This window comes from Heterostelium album, assembly GCF_000004825.1.
Source record: "Heterostelium album PN500 unplaced genomic scaffold PPL_contig8, whole genome shotgun sequence".
NCBI classification, from domain to species: domain Eukaryota; phylum Evosea; class Eumycetozoa; order Acytosteliales; family Acytosteliaceae; genus Heterostelium; species Heterostelium album.
This window is the reverse complement of record NW_008805085.1, coordinates 285,913-311,044: the sequence shown is the minus strand read 5'-3', so window position 1 is coordinate 311,044 and position 25,132 is coordinate 285,913. Positions and strand designations below refer to the sequence as shown.

At 32.0% G+C, this 25,132-nt stretch overlaps 8 protein-coding genes and 1 non-coding gene across 9 annotated transcripts; 5 read left to right on the top strand and 4 right to left on the bottom strand.

Annotated features, from left to right (window-relative positions):
* Nucleotides 1-10: 10 nt before the first annotated feature.
* On the bottom strand, nucleotides 11-1,936 carry PPL_03768 (myb domain-containing protein; the record flags this gene model as incomplete). The annotated part of the gene is made up of 1 exon (XM_020574692.1): nucleotides 11-1,936. One exon carries the CDS (start codon nucleotides 1,934-1,936, stop codon nucleotides 11-13), a length of 1,926 nt encoding a protein of 641 aa, XP_020435106.1.
* A 308-nt stretch (nucleotides 1,937-2,244) lies between these two features.
* On the top strand, nucleotides 2,245-2,327 carry PPL_03767. The gene has a single exon. It is a non-coding gene; the product is annotated as a tRNA-Ser (tRNA).
* A 117-nt stretch (nucleotides 2,328-2,444) lies between these two features.
* Nucleotides 2,445-5,720, bottom strand: PPL_03766 (uncharacterized protein; the record flags this gene model as incomplete). Its single annotated transcript, XM_020574691.1, has 11 exons — nucleotides 2,445-2,509; nucleotides 2,717-2,745; nucleotides 2,912-3,165; nucleotides 3,313-3,420; nucleotides 4,222-4,280; nucleotides 4,353-4,604; nucleotides 4,958-5,035; nucleotides 5,172-5,259; nucleotides 5,310-5,331; nucleotides 5,375-5,483; nucleotides 5,603-5,720. The coding sequence occupies 11 exons, from the start codon at nucleotides 5,718-5,720 to the stop codon at nucleotides 2,445-2,447; spliced, it is 1,182 nt and encodes a 393-aa protein (XP_020435105.1).
* Nucleotides 5,721-6,959: 1,239 nt separating this feature from the next.
* On the top strand, nucleotides 6,960-7,278 carry PPL_03765 (costars family protein; the record flags this gene model as incomplete). Its single annotated transcript, XM_020574690.1, has 2 exons — nucleotides 6,960-7,080; nucleotides 7,154-7,278. 2 exons carry the CDS (start codon nucleotides 6,960-6,962, stop codon nucleotides 7,276-7,278), a joined length of 246 nt encoding a protein of 81 aa, XP_020435104.1.
* A 421-nt stretch (nucleotides 7,279-7,699) lies between these two features.
* On the bottom strand, nucleotides 7,700-11,540 carry dhkC (ATP-binding response regulator; the record flags this gene model as incomplete). The annotated part of the gene is made up of 4 exons (XM_020574689.1): nucleotides 7,700-9,633; nucleotides 9,720-9,941; nucleotides 10,180-10,584; nucleotides 10,643-11,540. 4 exons carry the CDS (start codon nucleotides 11,538-11,540, stop codon nucleotides 7,700-7,702), a joined length of 3,459 nt encoding a protein of 1,152 aa, XP_020435103.1.
* Nucleotides 11,541-13,004: 1,464 nt separating this feature from the next.
* On the top strand, nucleotides 13,005-14,445 carry PPL_03763 (uncharacterized protein; the record flags this gene model as incomplete). Its single annotated transcript, XM_020574688.1, has 5 exons — nucleotides 13,005-13,052; nucleotides 13,108-13,128; nucleotides 13,635-13,659; nucleotides 13,868-13,899; nucleotides 14,410-14,445. The coding sequence occupies 5 exons, from the start codon at nucleotides 13,005-13,007 to the stop codon at nucleotides 14,443-14,445; spliced, it is 162 nt and encodes a 53-aa protein (XP_020435102.1).
* A 1,661-nt stretch (nucleotides 14,446-16,106) lies between these two features.
* PPL_03762 (uncharacterized protein) lies at nucleotides 16,107-17,798 on the top strand (the record flags this gene model as incomplete). The annotated part of the gene is made up of 3 exons (XM_020574687.1): nucleotides 16,107-16,476; nucleotides 16,579-17,431; nucleotides 17,573-17,798. The coding sequence occupies 3 exons, from the start codon at nucleotides 16,107-16,109 to the stop codon at nucleotides 17,796-17,798; spliced, it is 1,449 nt and encodes a 482-aa protein (XP_020435101.1).
* A 233-nt stretch (nucleotides 17,799-18,031) lies between these two features.
* pex1 (peroxisomal biogenesis factor 1) lies at nucleotides 18,032-22,001 on the top strand (the record flags this gene model as incomplete). Its single annotated transcript, XM_020574686.1, has 5 exons — nucleotides 18,032-18,121; nucleotides 18,208-19,981; nucleotides 20,060-21,597; nucleotides 21,671-21,846; nucleotides 21,941-22,001. The coding sequence occupies 5 exons, from the start codon at nucleotides 18,032-18,034 to the stop codon at nucleotides 21,999-22,001; spliced, it is 3,639 nt and encodes a 1,212-aa protein (XP_020435100.1).
* Nucleotides 22,002-22,244: 243 nt separating this feature from the next.
* Nucleotides 22,245-23,376, bottom strand: PPL_03760 (V-type proton ATPase 21 kDa proteolipid subunit; the record flags this gene model as incomplete). Its single annotated transcript, XM_020574685.1, has 3 exons — nucleotides 22,245-22,662; nucleotides 22,990-23,069; nucleotides 23,314-23,376. 3 exons carry the CDS (start codon nucleotides 23,374-23,376, stop codon nucleotides 22,245-22,247), a joined length of 561 nt encoding a protein of 186 aa, XP_020435099.1.
* Between the last annotated feature and the right edge of the window lie 1,756 nt (nucleotides 23,377-25,132).

Below are 25,132 nucleotides of genomic sequence, written 5' to 3'. Positions count from 1 at the left end.
AGTTTTATTTTTATTTTGATTTGTAGAGAGCAACTAAATATTTGTAACGAGCAACACACTCTTTCTTTGATTTAGTTCCAACATTCTTTGCGATCTGATCCCAACGATCACCAAGTGATTTGTCAAACTTTTGTAAACCTTCTTCAAGTAGTTTTTGCTCATCGACACTCCATTGCTCTTCCTTCTTCTTATCTTCTTTGGGTGTGGATGATTCCTTTGATGGTGCAGCTGGTGTTGATGTTGCTGTTGTTGATGTTGTTGTTGTTGTAGATGATTCCTTTGATGGTGCAGCTTCTTTGGCAACCTTGAGTGCAACGGCAGCTGGCGCAGTTGGATCGATCTCTTGTCTCGAAGTTAGATCCGAAGCAATTGGTTTCTCACCAACCTTTGATTTGAACTTCTCGTAGGCCGATGTAGTTTGAACGGCTGGCTTGGCAAATGCCTTGGTGGGTTGCGCCTCCTTTGCTTTGTTGATGACCTCCTTGAGAGAACGTGTTGGAACCATAGTGGCGATACTCTCCCATCTGTTTTGGCAACCGGCTGGGAACTTTTGAATGGCTTTGGCCAACTGTGACAACTCATCGTCAGTCCACAGCCTATCGTTTTGAATCTCCTCTTGTTTGGCTTTCTTGCTGTCGTTGGCGATTCTCTCACGTTCTTTCTTGTCGCTTTGGAGAGCTTCGAATTTCGATTTGAACGATTGCCTCTTCTTCTCGGTTTCAGCGGCCATTGCACTCAACTCTTGAGTGTATTCAACCAATTCCAAATGTGAGAGTTCACCGCAGATGAACTCGACTTCCTCGATGGTTGGTGGCGATGGCATGTAGAGTGGTTCTGGTGGACCGTAGCAAAGCTTACGGAATCCATTCTTGGCACGGTTGATAATCTTTGTTTCCTCTTTCTTTTTGTTCTTCTTTTCGAGTTCCTCTTCCTTCAAACGCTTCTCCTCTGCTTCACGACGTTGTTTCTCTTCGAGTTCCGCTCTCTCTTTCTCCTCTTGTGCCTTGAGCTTGGCGTCGATCTTGGCTTGCTTGGCTTGTTGTCTGGCTTGCTCTTCGTCACGTTGTTTCTTTAGAATACGTGGATCTCTCTTGTAGGCCATGTTGGCAAGCTCCAAGATACGCGAAGACTCGTCCTTTCTCAACTTGGAACGCTTCTTTTCGTTTTGTTTCTCCATCCAACGCTTCTCATCACGTGACTCTGCTTGCTCCAAATCGTAGTCATCGTCAAACGAAAAGTCACGCCACGACTTGAAACCCCACCAAAAGTCGTAGAACTTCAAGACCTTCTCGTATGGTGTCTCCATGTTTCCAATCTTTGGAGCTGGCTGGATGCTAGACCAACGCGAGTTCATCTCAAACACTGGTTCGAACACCTTGAAGAAATCACCACGGTCCGCCTCGTACGATGATGGCAATGTGTCGTCGAACGGTTCCTTTGAGTCGTAGGTTCTTCTCTTCTTTGGATCACCCAAGACATCGTAGGCCTTTTGGAGAGTCTTGAAAGCTTCGTCACTTCCACCTTCGTTCTTATCGGGATGACAAATTAAAATCATCTTTTTGTAGGCAACCTTGATGTCGTTCTCGGTGGCACGCCAGCGCAGATGACCAAGACCCATGATTTCGTAGTGATCAATGTCCTTGAGCCAGTCTTTTGATTTGTTCTTGTACTTTTCCTTCAGCGCATTGAAGTGCTCATCTGAGACGTTGTCCTCTTCGTCTTCATCGTCGTCGGCTTGGTTGATATCTTCATAGACACCGGTATCGTGTTCCTTACGCTGCAGTTTCTTCCATACGAATTCGAAACCCTTACCGACTGGATCTACCGATCTGATACATGGCCAACCACCTAGACTGCTATAGTAGAACTCTCGAACTTGATCTCCTTCCTTCCAATATTCAGTAGAAGGTGATCCAACTGATACAACTAAATCCATTATTCTACTATCTATCTACCTAATCAATCTAGTGATACAAATGTGAATTGGTAATATGAAAAACAAAAAAGGGTTCGCGTTTATGAAAAAAGTTTTTATATTTTTAATTTTTTTTTAATTTGTTAATAGATTTAAGCGAACGAAACATTGGAGAAATTGAAAAGGTAGTAGATTAAAATTTAAATATTAAATGTGAAATAAATCATAACCAACACCACTTTTGTCAAAATATCCAATAATATCATCTTTTAAAAAAATTTAACAAAAAATCCGAATGACTTTAATAAAATCTTTTCAAGTTTCAAAAAGACATCTTGGCCGAGTGGTTTTAAGGCGTTTCCCTGCTAAGGAAATCCCTTCGGGGGCGCAGGTTCGAATCCTGCAGATGTCGAATCCAAAACCTTTAATAAATCATGTATCCGCATGCGGTTTGAAAGAAAATTTGAAAAAAATGGAGCAAACTAAAGGTTCTGTCAGCACTTTGTAACCTGTTTTAGGACCATCTTTTTCAAATGTAAGAGTTCGATGGTTTACACCATCCCAATATATTACTTAATAAATAAATTTTTACTTCTTAAAAAAAAAAAAAAAAAAAAAAAAACAGTTCTTTATCAAAATCTAACTAAAAATCGAGAAATTCTTTGATTTAAACCATTTCGAAAGGAAACATTTTGCATTAAATTCAACTTTCCTATAAGAACTACTCTGTTACCACTTTACTGCTCCTGAAATCAATGTTACTGTGCTGTATTGTATAATAGTTGTGAATTAAAACCTTACCTAATGTTGTCAATAAATCGACTCTTCCTCTACAAATATAAAATTAAAATTTATAAATATACATGTACATGTATAACAACAAACAAAACATTATTTTTTATTGAAATCTCAACATGTGAGTATTTGAATTATAAATAAATAAACCCACCTTGAAGCATAGAATTCACTATAAATAAGTTGTCATTGTTTCTATACCTTCTAAAGCAGATTGTACTCTCATTGATTCTTCCATACTTTAGATAGATAGAGTGAATTGAATTTGGTATGTTTTTCAAAGAATTCTTTTCTCTAAGGTAGGTGTGATTCAAATATAGTTTGAGGTTGGCAGGGAGCTGTTCAGATGGTGATGGTGCTATACAATCGTTTGTAAACTTTCCAGAGTAACGCTTGATTTTCAGTTTCTCTAGAGATGCTGGAATAGTATCGGTTGTAAAATCATGTTCGTAATCCTGATAGTAGGAGTGGATTTTCAGCTTTTTCAAACCAAAAGGTAGAACACCTGATTCAAAGCTGAATGGATATTCCAATATGCGAAGCGTCTTTAGAGAAGAAGGAAGCACTCTAGGCTGCAATCGGGTCTTGTAGTTACCCAATACCAGTGTTTGTAGTGACTTTGGTAGACAGTCTGCGGTCAATGTCTGAGAGAAAGCATCACCTGTAACAAGATGTTCAACACCCTCTGGAATCACATTTGGTTCTATAATCTGATTGAAATGAAAGCCAAGATGCAACACTTTGACAGTGTTTGGAACGTTGCCCGACTGAATATTGTGGAAAGCGAATCCAAAATCTAGTGTTTTAACACTGGGTGGTATGCAATCCGGTTCAAACTTCAACGTGGACATGGTGTAGAATTTCAAGTACTCAACAGTTGGTGGAATCATTCCTTGGAACAGGGTGATCTGGTCTTGTTTGCCGGTGGAAGACAACGAGAGTGTTGTCACCGATGGTGGAACCAATGCGATATACTCGATTGGAAACTCCTTAAGCGAAGTGAGATTGTACAGATGGCTAAGAGTTGGCTGCTGATCTGAAAATTTGAAGTCGCCAGTCATCTGAAGGCTGGTCAATGACTGTGGCAACTCGTGAAAGTCGCACGAGTACGATCGCAGTATCAGTGTCTTTAAGGACGATGGGAATTTGCTGAGTTTGAAATCAGAGAGTCGGCTGCAATTACTCCAAAACTCAAGACTGGTGACAGACTCTGGGAAGATACCTTCGAGTGGCGGTACATTATCAGAGTAATTGTCGTAGTACACCGAGAGCAATCCCTCGGGTAAAACACCGAGCGGCAACGGTTGTTTGATCTGCAAGACAACATGTCTCAGAGTGTTTGGTAGAATTCCAACTCTCAAGAAGTTCTGCTCGATGACATCATTTAGAAAAAGTGACTCCAAGCTGTGTGGTAGCGATCCACACGTAATGATTGTGTGATTATCACAGATATCCAGTGTTTTAACATTTGAAGTTGGCAAATCAATAAGAGATTGTAAATCAAATTTTACATCTCTATCAAATTTTAAAGTTGTTACAGTTGGATCTATCTTTATATTGTTGTCATTATCTAATGGTTTATAATAAAAGTTTAATATTATTAATCATAGAAATAATGTTTATCATTCATAAATATACATACCACTACCATCTAAATATTCATAATAGTCATAGTCATAACCATCAAAGTCACTCTTAAAACGTCTCATACTGATGAACATTTTAGTTGATTGACGGTTGTTCATTGATTTCTGAAAGATGGATCTGTACGAGTTTAATGTGAATTTAGGTAGTGCATCGATATCTCTAATCACCAGGTGATCTGGGTTAAATAAAAGATATCTATCTCTTTCATAAAACAACTTTCTACAAGATAAACTAAAACAAATATAGTCTATAATAGTATATTCATATCTAAATGATAATATTTCTTTTAAAATGATAAAAGGTAGATCTACAAGGTTCAATACAACATTATTATTATTATTTTTATTACTATTTATATTTAATAAAACCATTGTAATTTTAAATGATTTTTAAAAACTAATTTTCTTTCAAAGGGTGAAGTGATCAAAAATAGAACAACACTGCTATTTAATTTTTTTGATCAAATTTTTCTTTATTTTTTATGATAAAATCTATTTTTATTTTTTTATTAATTTATTTTTTTTAAATAAAAAAAAACTGTTATTTGTTGTACATTAAGTTTTGTTTTTTTATACACAAAAAAAGGTTAAGCTCTTTCACCTCTGATTCTTCTTGCCAATTGCATATCTTTTGGCATGATGGTGACTCTTTTAGCGTGGATTGCACATAAATTAGTATCTAGATAAACATGAATAGATCAATCAAAATTAAATAGTTAGTTTATCTCCTCCAATGGATAATAATAATAATAATAATAGTAATAATAATAATAATAATAATAATAATAATAGTAATTGATCAAATATATACATACCTTCAAACAAACCAACAAGATATGCTTCAGAAGCTTCTTGTAATGCATGTATGTGTAAAGTGTTAGTAACGTTAATATCATGATACAGCTAAAAAATAATAAATAAATAAATAATTAATTAATTAATAAATAACATACAGCAATTGCAGATGATTGGAATCTCAAATCAGTTTTAAATTCTTGAGCAATCTCTCTCACCAAACGTTGGGAATGGAAGTTTACGAATCAACAATTCACTTGTCTTTTGGTACTTTCTGATCTCTCTGAGTGCAACTGTTCCTGGCTTATATCTATGTGTTTTCTTTATACCTCCTAATTAATGTGATTGTATGTAAAATCATTTTTATAATTATAAAATAAATAATATTTAAAGTTATATTAATAAAATTAAATTTAAATAGATTCTAATAATAATTTGATGATAACGTTACCACTGATATTCAGATTGGCATTCTTGAGGTGTTCCATTGGTCCAGTCTTTTGTGAGATCATTCTTCTTGGAACTTTACCTCCAGTTGTTTTACGTGCAGTGTTCTTGGTTCTTGCCATTTTCAATATTTATTAAATTGGATATGTTGTTTAAAAATAATAAGTATGAAAGTATATTTATTTATTTATTTATTTATTTATTTATATTTGTATGATTATAAAATATTTTTGGAAATGAATGAAAACAACAACAAACAATCAGTATTTATAGTTGAATTGACAAGAAAATATAAAGAATGATTTCAATTTAAATACCAATAATTATTGTCAAATAGATCGATTATTATTTGGTTTCTTTTAAAATCCCAATCGCAATTCAACAAAATGATATTACGCGATAGATCACATTAAATTCAACTAAAATTAATCATACAAAATCATCTCCAAACATATCTTTGAACTCCCCCAAAACCAATAATCAGCAAATGCAAAGATGAGCAAAGATATAATGGAGCATTATTTCCAATTAAATCATTTTATATGCAAAGTATTCAGAAATTTCCGATCCAACGACACTCTGGAAATATTGAATATTCCATTCATTTCATTCAAAACTTTCTATCTGTAACATCAAATTTCTTTATTTCTATTTCTATAAATATTTATTACATATTCCATCATTTCTTTTGGATCAAAGGAAATTTTGAAATTTTAAAAAAATTATACAAAAACATTTATTTCTACAAAATCATAAAACCAATATATCTTTTTATAAAATTATCCAAAACATTTAAAATATTTACAAATAAACTATAATATATAACAAAAACTATAAAATAAATAGTTTTTATACTTATCATTAAATTTATTGGATAAAGAAACTAATTATATTTTATTCCCCAAAACTTGTAAAATATTTTTTAAACTTTTCAAATAAAACAAACTTTTCTTTAATAGTTGAAAATGAATATATAAATTAAATAATTATTTATCTCAATTGTTATAAGTTAGATTTCTTAAAAAATAATAAATATAATTCAAAAAAAAAATAGATAATATGAAAATATTATTTTTGTACTGATACTATACAATCACATTACATTCCTATTGTTTTTAACACAAACCAAAATTTGTCCATAAAATTAAAAGATGACAAGCAATTTCAAACAATAACGTTACTATAAATATAATTATTTAATAATATTAAATACTACTAATATGTGAATACAAAAATAGTTTTAAAGATAATAATAATTCAAATTGATATCAATAAAATTTCCTTTTTACCAAAAAAAAAAAAATTTCCACCACACAAAACTTTGAAAATGGATTTTTTTAATCATTATTATAATTTAAAAAATGACTATGAATGTTGATGAAGAAGTAAGCAGATTGATCGAAGAGATCACAAGACTCGGTACAAAGAGACCAGATGGTAAAATCGTTGTTAAATATGGTGTCTTGTTCAATGATGATATTGGTAAGTATCACATAATATTATTGAAAAGTGTGATCGATGTTAACATATTTACTCATTATTTATACGATCGTAGTTGCAAACACATTCGAAGCCTTGCTTGGAACATTGAAGGCTGCCAAGAGAAAGAAGTTGATTACCTACGATGGTGAAATCTTGTTGCAACGTGTACATGATAATGTCGACATCATTATTTTGTAAACAAAACGTTACAATCTTTGTGTAATAAACAATCATTAATCAAGCAGCATCAACAACAACAATAACAATAATAATAGTATTTAGTTGATAATATAAATAAATATATTATACACTAGTGTATTTTTATCAAAACAAATTTAAATCGAGTTCAATATTAATATATAATTTCATGTTGCTTCTGCTTAAAGAAGCTGAGCGATTAGTCTAGATTATAATTATTAATCGATATCAACATTGATCATTTGATGACCATTGAGAGATATTAAATAATACTCTGGTACATTACAAGCTCTTTGTAATTAACCAAATGATTATTTAAGCATTTATTGTGAGAAATTTATACACAATGTGAATTTTAGTTAATGTATACCGTGATGATGTTGTTGTTGTTGTTTTGTGTTGTGATGAAGTAATGATGATATTATATGTGTTGTTCTTGTTGGTTGTTTTGGTAAAGTTGGTTTGATTTTTTCTTATGTTGTAAAAGGTATTGTATATGATTATATGATTTCGGTGATTTGGTTGCCGAGGCTAGACTACCTTTGGTATCTTCGGTGGAGTCTTCATCGGAGGGTGATGATGTTGATTCGGTATCGGAATCATTTCGAGGTGTAAAATGTGTTCGTTGAATTCGCTCGTTCATCTGACTGTTTAGTTCATTGTAAAATTCAAACCATTTCTTGACAATCGAAAGTAGATGATCGATTTCAAATGGTTTGGTGATGTAGTCGTCCATACCTGAAGATATACATTTGGTACGGTTGGTTGTATCGTTGGGCGAATGTGCTGTCATCGCAATGATGGGTACGTGTGGTGTCAACCCAGATTTAATCGATGCAACTGTCTTCTCGGTTTCTCTTTGGCGTATGAATTTGGTGCAGGTGTATCCATCCATTCCGGACATCTCGCAATCCATAAGTATTGCTGCGAATTGGTGCTTTTCGAATTGCTCAAGTGCTTCTTCACCCGATCCAACACATATCACTGACAATCCAAGCGACGATTCAAGTACACGCTTTACAAGTTTCAGATGGATTAAACAATCGTCAACTACTAGGATGGTTGGTTCGTTGGTATTTTGATTTGACGAGTGTTGTTGTTGTTGTTGCTGTTGGTTTGTTTGTTGTTGTTGTTGTTGGTGAGAATCTTTGCATTGAGGAATTACTTGTGTTGCATTGATCTCCATGTGGGGAGGTGATATATTACTGCTGCTACTCCCATTGCCAAAATCCATACTATCATGATCGTTGGTGCTTCCATCACTAAAGTTACTACCACGAATGTTGCTCATTGGATCGATTCTAAATTGTGAGGGACTGCGTACTAACCTATGGGGAGCAGATGACTGTCGGTAATGAAAGTATTGATGATCTTGGGGACTGGCTGTCGGCTGCGAAGCTGGATCGATGGAGAATTGTTTTGGACTTACAATAGGAGAGATATCAGCAATTGCTGGTTGCCCACTGTTCTCATGAATACTGCGGATTTGTGAGGCATTTCGGTTTTGAATGTGATCGAATGTAACAATATCTATAGAGTGTCTACGAGTGACCCTGCGCATTCCAAGCTGGCTGTTGTTGTTGGGGCTGTCGTGACTACCACCTGCACGACTTTCAAAGTCTGGTGAGCTGGTCGACTCGGAGGAACTACCCAGACTATCGGATGACAGTGGTGACACTGAATCGGACTTCAAATAGGGTGGTATACAAGTGGCAAGGTTCTTGGCGGAAAACTCTTTTTGATAATGAGAGGAGCTCGATAGTTTTGAATAATCATAGAGTGGTTGGGAGTCGAATGCTTTGATCGGTAGCTTCTTAGTGTTGGATGGCATCGAGGAGGTGAGTTCGGGTGATTGCAAATGATACTCTGGCATCGATGCAAGGATACAGGCGACCAAATGTGATTGACGTATTGGCTTGGTCAGCTTTGAAGTGTTTCCAACACCGATACCATGTACCATCGATCGATCTTTTGACATCATGATCAAGCCAATCTTTCCAGAGTACTCGATATCCATGATCCTTTTAAGTTTTAGAAATGATTTTAGTGTTGTACTATCGACGTCAACAATAACCAACTCGATATGCTCATCATTACGAGATTTAATCTCTTTGATAGCTCTGCTTACATCGGATGTCTCCACTGTCTTGCAGTTCCACTCTCTGAGATAGTCGGTGACCACACTACGAATGGATTCATTTGGATCTACAATGAGAACATTCAACTTGTTAAAGTTTGGAACTGGACATGGTAGTTGTTTCTGAGGAGTATCGAATTTCAAAGTAAAGAAAAACGAACATCCATTTCCTGGTTTACTATCACACCAAATCTTTCCTCCCATTAACTGTACCAAGTCTGAATTACAAATAATAATAATAATAATAATAATAATTGTTAAACTTGGATATTTATAATTATATCAATATTATATATGTCCTTACCTTTTGAAATAGCCAAACCTAGTCCATGACCGGATGACATCTTTGAATTGAATTGTGAGTATTTCTTGAATAGTTTCGGAAGATTCTCTTTTGAAATACCCATACCAGTATCTCTAACTTCAAACTTTAAAGTTAAACTTGTATCACATACCTCCAAAGGTTCAACTCTCACCAAAACTTGACCTTTTTCTGTAAACTTGATACCATTACTTAATAAATTCACTGTATTGTTATTGAGTATCGAGTACCATTGATGTAAAAGTTTAAAATTTTTGATACAATATTGATAAATTGTAATTGTTTTATAAAATTTAAAACAAATCAATCAATATCATTAATATTTTTTTTTTTTTTTTTTTTGGAATGGGTTTTATTATAAATAATGTTAGTTCAATAAATATATATATATTATAGATGGTTAGATTATATTTTTTTAGAATAATTGTTTTTGTATACTTACGTAGAATTTGTCTAAGTCTTACAGGATCTCCATAAATACTCAATGGACAATGTGTGAAAATATAGGATGCTACTTCTATGCCCTTGCGAAGTGCTTGTGTACTGACCATGGCACAGACATCTTCGATGAGTGTGGATAGGTTAAAGTCGACGGTGTTCAATAAAAGTTTGCCGGCACCCATCTTGTCGTGGTCGAGAACGTTGCTGATCAACTCGAGTAGTGAGGTAGTCGATGAGTCTATCAGCGAGAGATATTCACGTTGGAGTGAAGTGACTTCGGTGGCACGAAACAATTGAACCGAAGCAACGATACTCGAGATTGGTGTACGTAGTTCATGAGAGATGTGCGAGAGAATGTCGATTTTCGATTCATCGTCGACCACTGCACTCTGCAGCTGAGAGACAACTTGGTCCAACTTGTTGTGTCTACCGATGTCGCGAAGTGACCAAAAAATAGTAGATACCATCGTCGTAATAGATAGCAGTGAGTTTAAGTTCAACGGTGATGAATGTCGAACCAGTACTTTGTAGACGTAGAATGATTGGTTCATTATGAAGTTGGTTGAGGTTATGTAGTGAATCGACTCGATTGAGTTGCGGTGAGAGTTGTTGTTGACTCGATTGATTGTTATTATTATTGTTAATCATTCTGGTTTGTTGTTGTATGTTTGATATCTGAAAAAAATGTACAAATTGCTCTCTGTAGTCCTCTTCAATGAGCTCAAGAAAGCTTGGGTGTTGTTGGTTGAGTTGTTGGTAGTCGGGAAAGATATCTTTGGTTCCCTCCAGTACAAAAACAATGTGAAGATTTTGATCGATGATAACCCCACCTCCAAAAGATATATTGCAAAGTAAAACCATTGGATCGTTGACAATTGATGAGATTTCACTGTTATTGGTTTTGTTCGACATGTTTGTTTGAGAATTTGTCAAAGATGGAGGATTTGGAGAGCGTGGTGGCGTTACTGATGGAAATTTGTCAGAAGATGCCAATCTTTCTAGATCTTTAATTTCATCTTCTGTCAAAATTGGATTTGGTATTAATTGAGTCGACTCTGAAGAACCATATCCATTACTATTACTACTACTACTACTACTACTATTGTTTTTATTATTATTTATATCAATTATATTATTATTATTATTGTTGTTGTTGTTGTTGAATTCAATGTCCAATGAAGTTGGTTGTTGATTCAAAAATATATGACTTAGACAGTAGTGTATCAGTTGTTTACTTATAAAATAGAGAATAGTGGCGAACACCGTGTAGGTAATCCAATCGCGCAGGTCGACAAAAATCATTTGGTGTGCGATCATATCCAATCGATCTATAAACATCGACAGGAAATGCAATAAATTCATTTTTGTTTAAGAACAAAAAAATGAGGGAAAAAATAAAGAAAGAGAATAAGGTTCTTAGGTTAGTGATAAATTTAAAATAATTAATTAATATAGCAATTTTAAGATGACAAAAGAAACTGAGTTGATATGATAAGAACTGTAAAAACAGATGAGGAAAGAAGGAAGGAAGGAAGGAACAGAACAGAACAAATAAATGTAATAATGAATGGAATCAAGTAAGATTTTTAAAAAAAAAAACAAATGGAAAGAAATGAAATACAAACAACCGTACCAAACCAAATAGTGTCAAAACTTCAAGCGCATAGAGCAAACTAGTGAGAGAGAATTAATTTACTTAAGTAAAATTATAAAGGAGGATAAATATATGTTGTATAAGATACTTGTGTGTGCGTGCGTGCGTGTGTGGTGGGTTGGTTGTCGCTGAACATAGAAATAATATTTAAATATTAAAATTTTTTTTGTGGTTGTTAATGTTAAATGCTGTATTTATAAAGTGATGATGTATAAAAATGGTGCATAAATAAGAAGTGTCCTGCATTTGGATTGAGTTTTGTTGTATTGATTAATGGTGTTGGTTTATTTGTTGTTGTTGTTTTTTTTTTTTTTTGTGAATTTTTGTAATTGTTATTGCAGTATTGAATTTGGTATGGTTGTTGTTTTTGTGTTTTTTTAATTTTTTTTGTTTTTTTTTTATAATAATGTTTTTTTTGTTTTTATGTGTTATAAAGATATTGCAAATATATATTTAAAAAGAGCTCTTAAAAATGTTACCAATCGATTACATCTTTAGAATTTAAAGTATTTATTTTTTGTTTTTTTTTGTTTTTTTTAATTCAGTTGATGTTGTCATTTGCATTATCGTATTGTTGATTTGCTTATTATATTGATGTGTTGTTGTTATTATGAAAATTTAGTTTTTTTCTTTTTAAAAATAAATATAACAGAATTGGTTATTTTACTTAAAAAGGAAATCTTTTTAGTCTTTCTTATTATTTTTGTATTCTTATTATCAAAAGATAATACAAAAAATTCAACAACAACAACAACAACAACAACATTCTGCTACACAAAATTAATAGAGAAGTTGTGTGTTATGTTGTGTTGTGTGTTGTTGCGTGTTGTTGTTGAATTTAGAATCGTGTTTGACAAAACAACATGAGAATCTGATGATTCATTTCGCTCAAATGATTTTGTAAGGTCTCGATTGAAACTTATTAGAGAACTAATAGTATAGTAGTGTAGGCGGGGACTGCTGTCTTTGTTGTTGTTTTATGTTGTTGATAGACTTTAACATCAACATTTTTAAATCATTAATCCACACACCTTCTTTAACATGAAAGTGAAATAGCGGTGTTAAAAGAACTATTATCAGAATAGAGAGCAGTGACAATGAGTGTCAATTTTTGTTTTTTTGTTTTTTGGTTTGTTACAAATTTTTTAAAATAAAAAAGTGGGGTTATAATAATGACAATGAATTTAAAGATCATGAAGATCACACATTACACTCTAATTGTTATTTGGTGGTGATGGTGGTGGTGGCGGTTTAAACAAATTTTACTAAAAAAAGAGAGAGAAATTACCTTTTATAGTAATATAAAAAGGATAAAATAAAATAAAATAAAATAAAATAAAATAAAATAAAATAATATAATAATAGTTTTTTGTAAAAAAAGAAATTTTTTATAATCTTTAAATTAATTGAATATTTATAATTGAATAGTAAAATGATTTGAGTTGAAGTTTTATTGGTTTATTTCTAAAGAAACAATTAAAAAGGTTCAAATTAATTGAAACTATAAAAAAAACAAAAAATGAACAAAAAAAAAAAAGAAAGATTTTTTTTAATTAAATTAATTAATTTAGAAACAAATCAACCAATAATTTCAATTTGAAAGTATAAAAAAAAACAATTACTTTTGTCATGTAATAAATTATACTTACTAAATTCGGGAAAAATCTTAATTGATTACTGTTTGTATCTTTGATTATGATTGGTTATTGAAAGAGGTTTTAAATCTCTAACTATAGATTTAACTAATTTATTATTGCGATTTATTAAATTGAGTAATAAAAATGATATTATTATTATTAAAGATGAATAAAAAACAACAATTTATAAGTATTTGCTTCATTTACCAAAAAATGTTGTATCTTTAAAAATAATATAAATGATTGTTGAAAAAAAAATGAAAGTGTCTCGATAAAAAATAATTAAATAGGATCTTTTAAAATTTTTATAATGAAACTTTAAATGAAATTTAGAAATATTTTCTGGCTAATATAAACTATAAATTGTATCTATATAAATTAATATTTAATAAATATAGATATTTTAACTAATACAATGAAAAATGATATTGTTTAATGATGGTCGGTTTAATATTAAAGTGAACTTATAAGATTTAATATTTACAAATTAAGTTTTTTTTAAAAAAATACGAAAAACTTAATTATTAGATTTAAATTTATATAAAGATTTAATCTTTTTATAAATGAAGGAAAATGTTTACTTTGAATAGATATCGATTTTAAGAATTAATTATTTTACTTTTGTCATTTAATTATTATTATTATTATTATTGATTTGAGAAAAAGAAATAAATGAAAAACAATAGTAATAATTAATTAATATTACTACAATTTTATTATTATTAATTAATAAATATATATAATTATATTTTAAAAAATGTTTTTTGTTTTGCTTGTTTAATTCATTTATTTTCTGTTTCAATTCATCGTCAGCTGTGTAGGTTATTTGTTTTTAGAAATATTAATATTCTCTACAGTTGGTCTACACGATCGTTAAGAGGTAGTGTGTGGTTAAATATTTATATGAAAATCTAAACAAACAAAAGTTTTATATATATAGGAAGCATCCTATCGATTAGGATCAGAAGTATCATAAACTTTTTTTTTGTTTTTTTTTTCTTTTGTTTTCGTTGAGACTTGAATTATGAAATGTACACACTCGAGTGTATAGTACAAAGGCCTCTCAGTGTGTGCCAACTGAAATATAAAAACTCTCTAATATATCCCTGGAAATACTCCAAAAACAGCTTCCCACACTACACAACTAATCAAACCATCCACCTATGAGAAAAGGAAAATAAAATTGAAAAATTTGTCCACTCATTAGAAAAATTTAGTTTGTTTTTTTTTTTTTCCAATTTTTTTTTTATCTCAATGTGTGTGAATAACCGAAAGTTTTGATTTTTACCAAAAAAGGTGATTGAGACCTTGAAGTGGGGGTCTCTCTTTATTCTTAGGTGCACCAACTTAGATTGTGTGTGTTAAAATTTGAAATAAAAAACAACACAATATCGATACTAAAATCCCATATACCAACAATAGTTACAGATTACCACTTTAGTAAAGATGACGGTCATTTCTGGGTGACCAAGTTTCGAATCATCAACCCAAGAATAATATATATTACAATCATCGTTCATTTTGGTGCGCACCAAATTTAATTATTTTTTTTCTATTTGTTGTTAGTCTGAATGTGTTTAAAATAATAATTTGATGGTGATACAATTATTGTTTTTGTAATTTTATGTTGTCGGTTAACCATTCATTATTTAGAAAAATCAAAAAAACAAAAACATTTTTACATAGATTTAAAATTAAGATAAATTTCTGTGGGGTTACAAAGACTAATGCTTACCATTCGCAGTAGATTGCATGGTTCAATTCGAAGTTTGAAAACTTTTTTTATATAAACAACATGTCGTACCATATCGATGACACATTTAGAGTGGGGGGATGTCTCTACCTTGAATGGAAATATCAATCAACTGGCGCCTAGATATAATTCTATAAACAATCATTGGTTTTTCTAATTTCGACTTGAACACAGTACAGCACAGTGACAATAGATGGTTTGAAAGAAGAAAGAAACTTTCCAAACCATCTTGGTGATGACTGGTTGCCGTGAGAGTGAGTATGACTTTTAAATTGTATTTTGGTATAAAAAGTTTTGTGTTGAGTGTGGTTGCTTTACCATATTGAACTCCTCTCCCAACAGTGTCAATATTGATTATAGTTAGGAAATAATCAAAATAAAAGAAATACCGCGAAATCTGAGTATGCGCAATGAATTTCAACACACATGATGAAGTTATGTATTACTTTTTATATTATAACAAACTATTTAAACAGCATTTGTGTTGTCTGTTTAAAAGTTCATCATCCGTATTTCGAAGTTTAACAAAGAAGAACTTAATTCCTTTTAGAAACAACTCTTTCTTTTCCTTTAATAGTATTTTGATGGTTATTAAATTGTATTCTCGAACTCTTAGATCTATGAAACGTTAATTTCAATTTTGTAAAAATAGAATAGATTTACGTTACCCAAACAAGAAATTTTCAAAACAAGATCAAAACCTACATTATTAATAAAAAAAGGCTGGTTATTAAACATGGTTATTCCTAAATTAGTGCTAATGAATCAAAAAAAATCTTGTTTTGTTTTTTTAATTTAAAAAAAAAATGTAACTGTTTTGTTTTGTTTGTTTTTTTTTTTTATTTAAATTTTTTAATTTTTTTACTATTATTAAATTTATATATATGGAAGGCAATGTAAATGTTAAACATAGATTGGTCCAACTACCTCATTTTTTGTTATCAAATATCATAAATTTACTTGAATTCGATATTGATAGATTATGCTTTGCTTTGACGTGTAAGAGATGGCTCAATGAAAGGGATAGCTATCTTACACTGAATCATCACAATTCATTACTACCCAAGGTACAATCGATTGAATATATCAAAGGATTCTGTCTCATCTCCTTCAAAAAACAATTTGAACAATCAAGAAATCTTGCTGTTAAAACACGTTTAAAATATGCAATCAATGGTACCAATCTTCATCTCATCAGTAAATCATTCATTCCAAAATTTAAAATCAATACAAACGATTATTTTGTATTCTTTGGTATGTTAATAAAAAAGATATAATGTTTATATATATCTAAAGAAAGAAAAGAAATCTTACATTTTTTCTTTGATTGGTTGTTGTTATTGTTTTTTTTTTTAGATCAAATTAAAGATTATTTTACAATACCAAAGTCAGTAAACTTATTCTATTTACATAATGATATCAATTTGAAATTGATTTATGATGCAATTGCCAAATCGAATGTTGATACCTTTATATATAATCGTTGCATACAGGTTTTACAACCTGGTGCGCTGCCACCCAATATTCGCACATTGAAATTCTATCACAATATTTGTCCTCTGCAGCCTGGCTGTCTACCGCCAAACTTGACTAGCTTGACAATGTCCAACCCAAAGACACTCCAGATCGGTGTGCTACCAGAGTCGTTGGAACATCTCGATCTCTCGAACAGCGGATACATCAACAATGATTTCCTCACGGTAGGAACGCTGCCTCCAAACCTAAGATCTATAACATTCGATCATCATTTCCAACAACAGATTACACGTGAGATGCTACCGTCCATCCGTTTGGAGACTATCGTCAATCTACCGAGACATTCGCTCGGCGAGCTACCGCAATGCGTGACAACGGTCACTCTCAGTGCCCCAAAGCTTATGACACCCTTACCCTTACCACCACTTCAGGCCGGTGAAATTCCAACGACTCTGACCTCGCTTGACTTTGGCTTCAACTGTATCGATGTCGACTTTGCCTTGATACCTACGTCCATCAAGATATTGAATCTCGGTTCGGTGCGTCAAATCAACCATAGAAACAAACTACCGGAATCCATAGAAGAGCTTTCATTCGGTGAAGGAATGAACCCCGTAATCAAAGAGGGTAGCAACTTCATTCCGAAATCGGTGCGAAAGTTGGTCTTACCAAAGTACAATCACTCTAGGATCGAGTCGATTCCAAAGGGAATCGAATGGTTTGCTTTCAATCAGTATAGTACGCAGATGGTCAGGGAAGGAGTGTTTCCAAACACCTTGAAATACCTTGACCTCTCGAATTACAATCACCCTATAATGCCTGGTCTCATACCGTCGTCAGTGGAACTACTCGTTATATCGAATCGTTTCTTTAGCTACTGTCGTATTGAATCGATACCAGACACAGTTAAACTCATACGTTTTGACTACAAACATCTTATGGATACAACATTCACCTTTGAAATCCGAAGATTAGCAGCTGACTTGTACTTGATCGTCGGTGACAAGTCAACACCGTTTTGCGGATTTGTAAATTCTGTATTCTTAAATTTCTCATTCTACAAAAAATGTACACAAATAACCGAAACCTTTACAAAATAGATAATTATATAACTATTTCAATAACTATCAATTAAATATTGATATATATTAAAAAAAACAAATAAAAGAAACAACAAATAATAATCGCGCTTAAAAAATTCTTTATAAACTTTTGTTTGAACAACAAAGTTTGTTTTTTTTTTTTTTTTTTATGAAAATTTTAAATATTATTTTTTTTTTAAATGATTATACAAATATTATTACATCATTATTAATTACTCCACAATTATATAATGGAATTATATGTAACATTTAAACATAGTACAAATTGCTTTGTTTGTTTACCACCAAAGATTGTACATTCTCTTTTCTTGTTGGCAGAGGTTAGTCATATGATGATTAATATAACCTTAAAAAACAAAAGGTGTAGTAAACTAACTATTATTATTATTATTGTAAATATGTATAGAAAAATGCAATCTCTGTTAATTCATTGACTTTGGAATTGAGTTGGTATGACAAGTCTACAAAGAAGGAAAGGAAGATCAATGTTGGGTGGTCGGGCGGTGCTTCCGATCCGTCGAGTGGACCCGATGCAATAGAGATGAATGCAGAGCTTGGCGATGCCATTGGAATTGCAGATCATACACGTGTCACCGTGAAAGCACAGATAGGATCGGTACCACAGGCAACGTCGGTACAGGTGGAACCACTCACCTCCGACGACTGGGAGATATTGGAACTTCACCAAGAGTACTTGGAACAACAGATATTGAATCAAGTGAATGTAATGACACGTGGTCAGATCGTACCGATTTGGATACACCATTCGACCATAATCAAGCTAAAGATAGTCGATACTGCACCCAGTGAAATCGTGAGACTAACGAACCAAGTGGAAATAGCGGTCGCGCCAAAACCTAGAAATCTACCGGCACCCGCTGCCACAGCAACACACAACGCAGAATCACTGAAACCGCGTACTCTTCTCGTACAAGATCTCTCTGTTGATCCAACCACCTCACAAACAACCATCTACATCTCAAGTCAATCATTACAACAATTCCATTGGAATGAAGGTGACATCGTACAAATTACAATCGATAATTGTAATAACAATAATAATAACAATAGTAGTGATAAGAATAATAAGAATAGTAATAATAAGAGTAATAGTAGGAGATATTCTTTGTTTAATGATGATAATGATAATATTGATGAAAATGATCATCATAACAACAAAACCAATAATAATGGTGATGGTGCTCAAAAGATAAAGATTGGTGGTGCAAGATCTATATATGCTAGAGTTTATATTAGTTCACAAACGAGATCGAATCAACATATATTGATTGGAAGAAATCAAAGATTGACTAGTTCAATCTTTATAAACTCAAAGGTGCGTGTCAAACTTATTCCACCACATTCACTTCCGATCTGTCCGATACACTCTATGACCCTTCACCAGGTAATCTATCAAAGCAATCATATACCATTTGCAGCAAAGACACCGAAATCAATGGTTCTACCTTCACATGTATTGAAAGAGATCGTTCGCGAGTGGTCAGCTAAATTCTTGTCATCCACAAGATATCCATTGGTGAACGGATCGATCCTCTCTATTCCACCATCTACCAAACACAATACACCAACCATCGATCTATTTATACAATTTAACCAACAACAACAAAATCAACAACAACAACAACAACAACAATCAAAAGATAAGAAAGCTGATTTTGCATCATATCTAAACAGTACTATAAATAATAGAATAGGTGGTGTATTAGATGATAATAATATATCTGCTGCTGTTGCATCTTCACATCAAAATAATATTAATAATAATAATAATAATAGTCAACAACAACAACAACAACAACATTCAAATAATATAGATAATAATAGTAATAAGTATCAAATGAATTATGGATTGTATATGGTTGGTGCAGATTCATTTATGACTGATATAAATATAGGAAGATTAGAGAAACTTTTGAAATTAGATGATTTCTATGAGATTGGTGATATATTTTATAGAGTCGGTGGTATTCAACAAAAGATTAAAGAATCATTAGAGTATATGACACTATTGTTGAGATCTGACTATTCTCTTGTTAGAACAAGACTTGGTACACCTGGATTCGGTGGAATCATTATCACTGGTCCACACGGAAGTGGTAAAACACTACTTGCAACTGCACTATCATCTTATTTAGCATCGAATTCAAATTCATTAGCATGTAAATACCAATCAATTCAATTAATTTATAATAGCTAAGGGGAAATTAACTAATATTTTATTATTATTATTTATATAGATGTTGTCAAATTAAATTGTTCAGAGTTAAAAGAAGTAAAAGTAGAGAAAATAAGAAAGATTCTAGCAAAGACATTCGAAAAAGTAGAGAATTCACGTCCATCGATTCTGTTGTTCGAAGACCTCGATGCAATCCTACCGAATCCAAATGAACAAGATCCAGGAAGTAAAATAAGATGCGATCAAATAGGATCATTTTTGAAGAAGTTGGCAATTGCAGACTCCTCCAACCAGCAACACCCAATCGTGATGGTAGCCACTGCTCAATCGACACAAGTACTCTACAAGGAGATACAAACACCCGATCTGTTTGGTATGACCATTGAGATACCACCTCCAACCAGAGAGGAACGTATCGATATTCTAAAGATTCATCTGAAACTACATCAACTCGAGTTGGATCCAAACGATCCAGAGTCTAACCAGAAACATCTCTTGAAATTCTCATCGACACTCGAAGGATATCTACCAATCGATGTGGAAGCTCTTGTTGAACGTAGTATACATATTGCTTCCATTCATTCATTGAATGACTATTCAAACTCGATCGATCCAAACAACAGCAACAGCAACAACTCCTCCTCTCTGACATGCTCATTGAAATATATCAAGTTGGCATATATCAAGGAGGCAAAAGAAGGATACACTCCTATTACTTTGAAGGGTGTGAAGCTGCATGAATCCGATGCTGCGCAATGGAATGATATCGGTGGACTTGCCAATGTTAGAGCTATGGTGAAAGAGACTGTAGGATGGCCGTCCAAATATCCAAGACTGTTCCAATCGTCACCGATTCGTATGCGTTCCGGTTTGCTGCTGTACGGTCCTCCAGGTTGCGGAAAGACGATGCTCGCTTCTTCGATTGCCGGTGAATTCGGTTTGAATTTCATCTCTGTCAAAGGACCAGAGTTGTTAAACAAGTACATTGGTTCCAGTGAGCAGGCAGTACGTGATATGTTTACACGTGCTTCATCGGCAACACCTTGTGTTTTGTTTTTCGACGAATTTGATTCGATTGCTCCCAGAAGAGGACACGATAGCACCGGTGTTACAGATCGTGTGGTGAATCAATTCCTTACTGAACTTGATGGTGTCGAAGGACTGCGCGGTGTCTACGTGCTCGCTGCCACTAGCAGACCGGACCTAATCGACCCAGCACTCTTGCGTCCCGGTCGTCTCGATAAGAGTCTCTATTGCAACATACCGGAGCAACATGAAAGACTGGAGATCTTGGAGAAGTTGGCTGCCAAGATGAATATTGACCTCCAGGAAGTATCACTCGTCTCACTCGCTGAGAAAACAGAACACTATACCGGTACCGATCTAAGAGCTCTCATGTACAACTCACAACTAAAGGCCATTCATGAATTCATGAAGGAACGTGAGGAGAGAAAGAAGAAAGAAAGAGAGGAACAAGCGTCAAAGGAATCCAATAATGTCGATGGATCAAACATTGTTATATTTCAACCAAACAACAAAGACAATATATCAGCTGAGAAACCAATGACAATGGAAGAAAGATCGAAACTACTCAAAAAAGTAACAAAATAATTATTGTTGACAATGAATTCATGACTACTAACATCAACAAAAATATTTAAATTAATTCTAGATCGATGAGATTAAACAACAATATTTACAATCGGATTCAAATCTAGATTCAAATGATAAGAACAAACAGAATCAAGATGACAAACCACCATTAATTAAACTTGCTCACTTTGATGCAGCGCTAGCTGACTCTTCACCATCAGTTCCACTTTCAGAAAGAAAGAGATATGAAAAAATGTAAGTTAATGACTATTATTATAACTAGCTATAATAGATAATGAAGTTTAAACTAATATTAATATAAACAAAAGCTATAAGAATTTCCTTAAAGAAAGAGGTTCGGTCACAGGTCAAAAGAAAGAAGGACCGAAACAAACACTTGCATAACTTAATTTTAAATAAATTATTTGTTTTGTTTTCATCATCATCTAATCAATCTGATCCTATCTAATCAACTAATCAAAAAAAAAATGAATTAATAGAATCTAATCTATAAACTATTATTCTTTTTTTTTTTTTTTTTTTTTGGTTTAAATTTTTTAGATTTTGTTTTATATATTTAAATTATTATGAATTATTATTATTATTATTTCCAGATTGTTCATTTTGAGACGTCCAAGCTGGTTGTGATTGATTTAATGTACTTTGGCACCTAGTGTTACTGAAGAAGACATGAGAATACCAACGATGACACCGTACAAACCGAGAGCACCAGCGAAAATTTCAATAATAAGCATCTTTACAAAGAGTACTGGGTTTTGAGCATCAGCAAGAGCACAACCACTACCTGCAATACCGACACTGACACCAGAGAATACATTACAAAAACCGACGGTAATACCTGAAGCAAACATGAGGTAACCAGCCATGTAATCACCGGCTGGGTCTCTGATATTTGGTGGTCCTTCCATACGACCCTTTAAGATAATAGCCAAAATAATACCATAAATAGCTACGGCTTCACAGAAAATAATTGAAATAATGTTCTTTGATCTAATTCTTGGTTCTCCAACTGCAGCTCCCATAAGTGATGAAGCTGTAACCCAAATACCCCTATAATCATATAATAACGAACCGAGACAATGTTAGTATATTTTATTAAATATTTTTATAATATACAATGGAAATATCATCTAGTATTACTATGTATAAATATATAAACAATCTATCTTTCTCTATTTTCTTTGTTGTTGCCATTCTATTGATCAATTAAAAAAACAACTATAATTTTCTCTCTTTTTTTTTTTTTTGATAATATTATTTGTTTTTTTTTTTCTTCCTCTTGCTGTATCTGTGACTGTATTCAAAGTATAACTATTTTGATATTTCCTATATATGTGTATGCGTGTGTGTGATGGTGAGTGAGTGATTGATTCATACCAAGCAGAACCTACGACTGACAAAGCAATCGAGAGACCACAACCAATGGCAGCCCAAGTTGATGGTGCTACAGTGGCAATCTATACAAACAAAACATAAGATATAATTAGTAACTAGTTGAAACAACAATCTTCTCTAAAATACCAAGAACTTAAACTATTATGATTACTGTTGTGAACTATATATTAGATCAACTTTATTATTATTTAACTATACTACTACTATTATAACTATTACTATTATTATTACTACTACTATCATTATTATTTAAGTTCTTAAAGTATAGTTAAGATAAGATTTGATAAATCTAACAACGACACATACGAAGAAACCACCAAAGAAATAATTAGCAGCTTCAGCTGATGAAGATGTAAGTGCTTGATCCATATTTTAATCTATCTATTATATATATATATATTAATACTGCTACAACTAAATTAATTTAACAATTTAGGCTAAGAAGTATATTCGCTAAAATCAAGAGTCTAATATTATCTATTTCCACTTTGTACTTTAGTCTGTTTTTTGAAAATTTTTGAAAAAAAAAAAAACAACAATTTTTTTAATTTTTTTTAAAAATTAATGTTGGTTTTCGTGTTGTTGCTGGAAATGTATGAACACGGTAACAGCACCAATAATTTAATATGGGAGGTCTGACTGACAAGTATAAAAATAAAAAAACTTGATATTTATTAATAATATTAGTTTTTTATTGAGAAAGAAAAGAAGTAGATCTCATGTTTTTTTTTTGTTTTAATTTATTTTTTTTCTCTTATCGAGTGTCTAACCAGGTTGAATTTGTCTCCAACAACTCTATCAACACTCCCCAGTACAGCAAGTGTTAGAAATTGTTTCAAAAATTGCATCGCCGGAACTTTTAAAAGAGTATTTATCATTGGAAAATTCATAATAATCGATAGTGACAGAAAAAAAACAAAAATATTCTTTGATGTGCCCAGGGCGTATAGGCATATCAACTCTCCCCACAATACACTATTTCGAAATTTTTACGAGCCAGGTTGAATTACACCAACAAAACAAAAAAAACAACGCATTCACAAAAAAAAAAAAAAATAATAATAAACAAGCAAAAAAAAAATGGTTGTTTTGATTTTATGAATATTTTTTTGTTTTTTTTTTTAATTATTTTTTTAAACACTCACAAAATTAGCTTTCCTACACTGGCCCAGGCGTTTTGCAATATTTAATAAATAAAGTGAGTGATATAAAACTCCAAATTTGTTTGTCTGGTCATTTTGTCTATTACTATTACTCGACTAATCGAATAAATATATAACTAATAAATATATATTTATAAATATAGTTTCTATCTTTTACACACACCTTTTCACTTCTTTTCAAAACAACATATATAAAGGTAAACTATTATTACATCATTATATAAATATGCAATTGAAGCATAGACTTTGTATGATAAATAGATAATATAGATATTTAGACAGAGTTTCAAGTATTTCTTTTACCATCAAATATGTTTGAAACAAATCAAATCATATCATATCATATTCAATTTTATTTGTCTAACAATCAACTACAACTCTAGAACAGCATTTTATTTTCTATCTTTTGTTATTGTTACAAACAATAAACACATTCAATTGCTATTGAATGTGTTCTTATTCAAATGTAAATCTGTTTATAAAAAAAAAAAAAAAAATTTAGATAAACACAAACAATCATACATTCATAACATATCTTTTACTCCGATACATATCTAAAAGATAAGATTTACGAATTGATTAGATTAGATTTATCACCTAATCACTCAACCATCGCCATATATCAGAATCATTCATTTATACAGCAAATCTTATCTTTCAATATAACAATTCAACTCACATAAATAGTCAACTTAACAAATATGAAATGATATGGATTGCAAATGAATTGGAATAAATTGTCAGAAAGTTTCAATCAAACAAATATAATAAACAACAACAACAACAGCAGTAATAAATCAATCAATCAGTCAATCAAAACAGACACCAATATATACATATGATATTTTTAATTTATTTATTTTTAATTTTGTTTCAGATTTTTTGTGTTTTGTTTTTTTTTTCCAATATCATAAAAATAACCAGGGTTGGAAGCCCTGATACATAAAAAATCATCTCAAGTC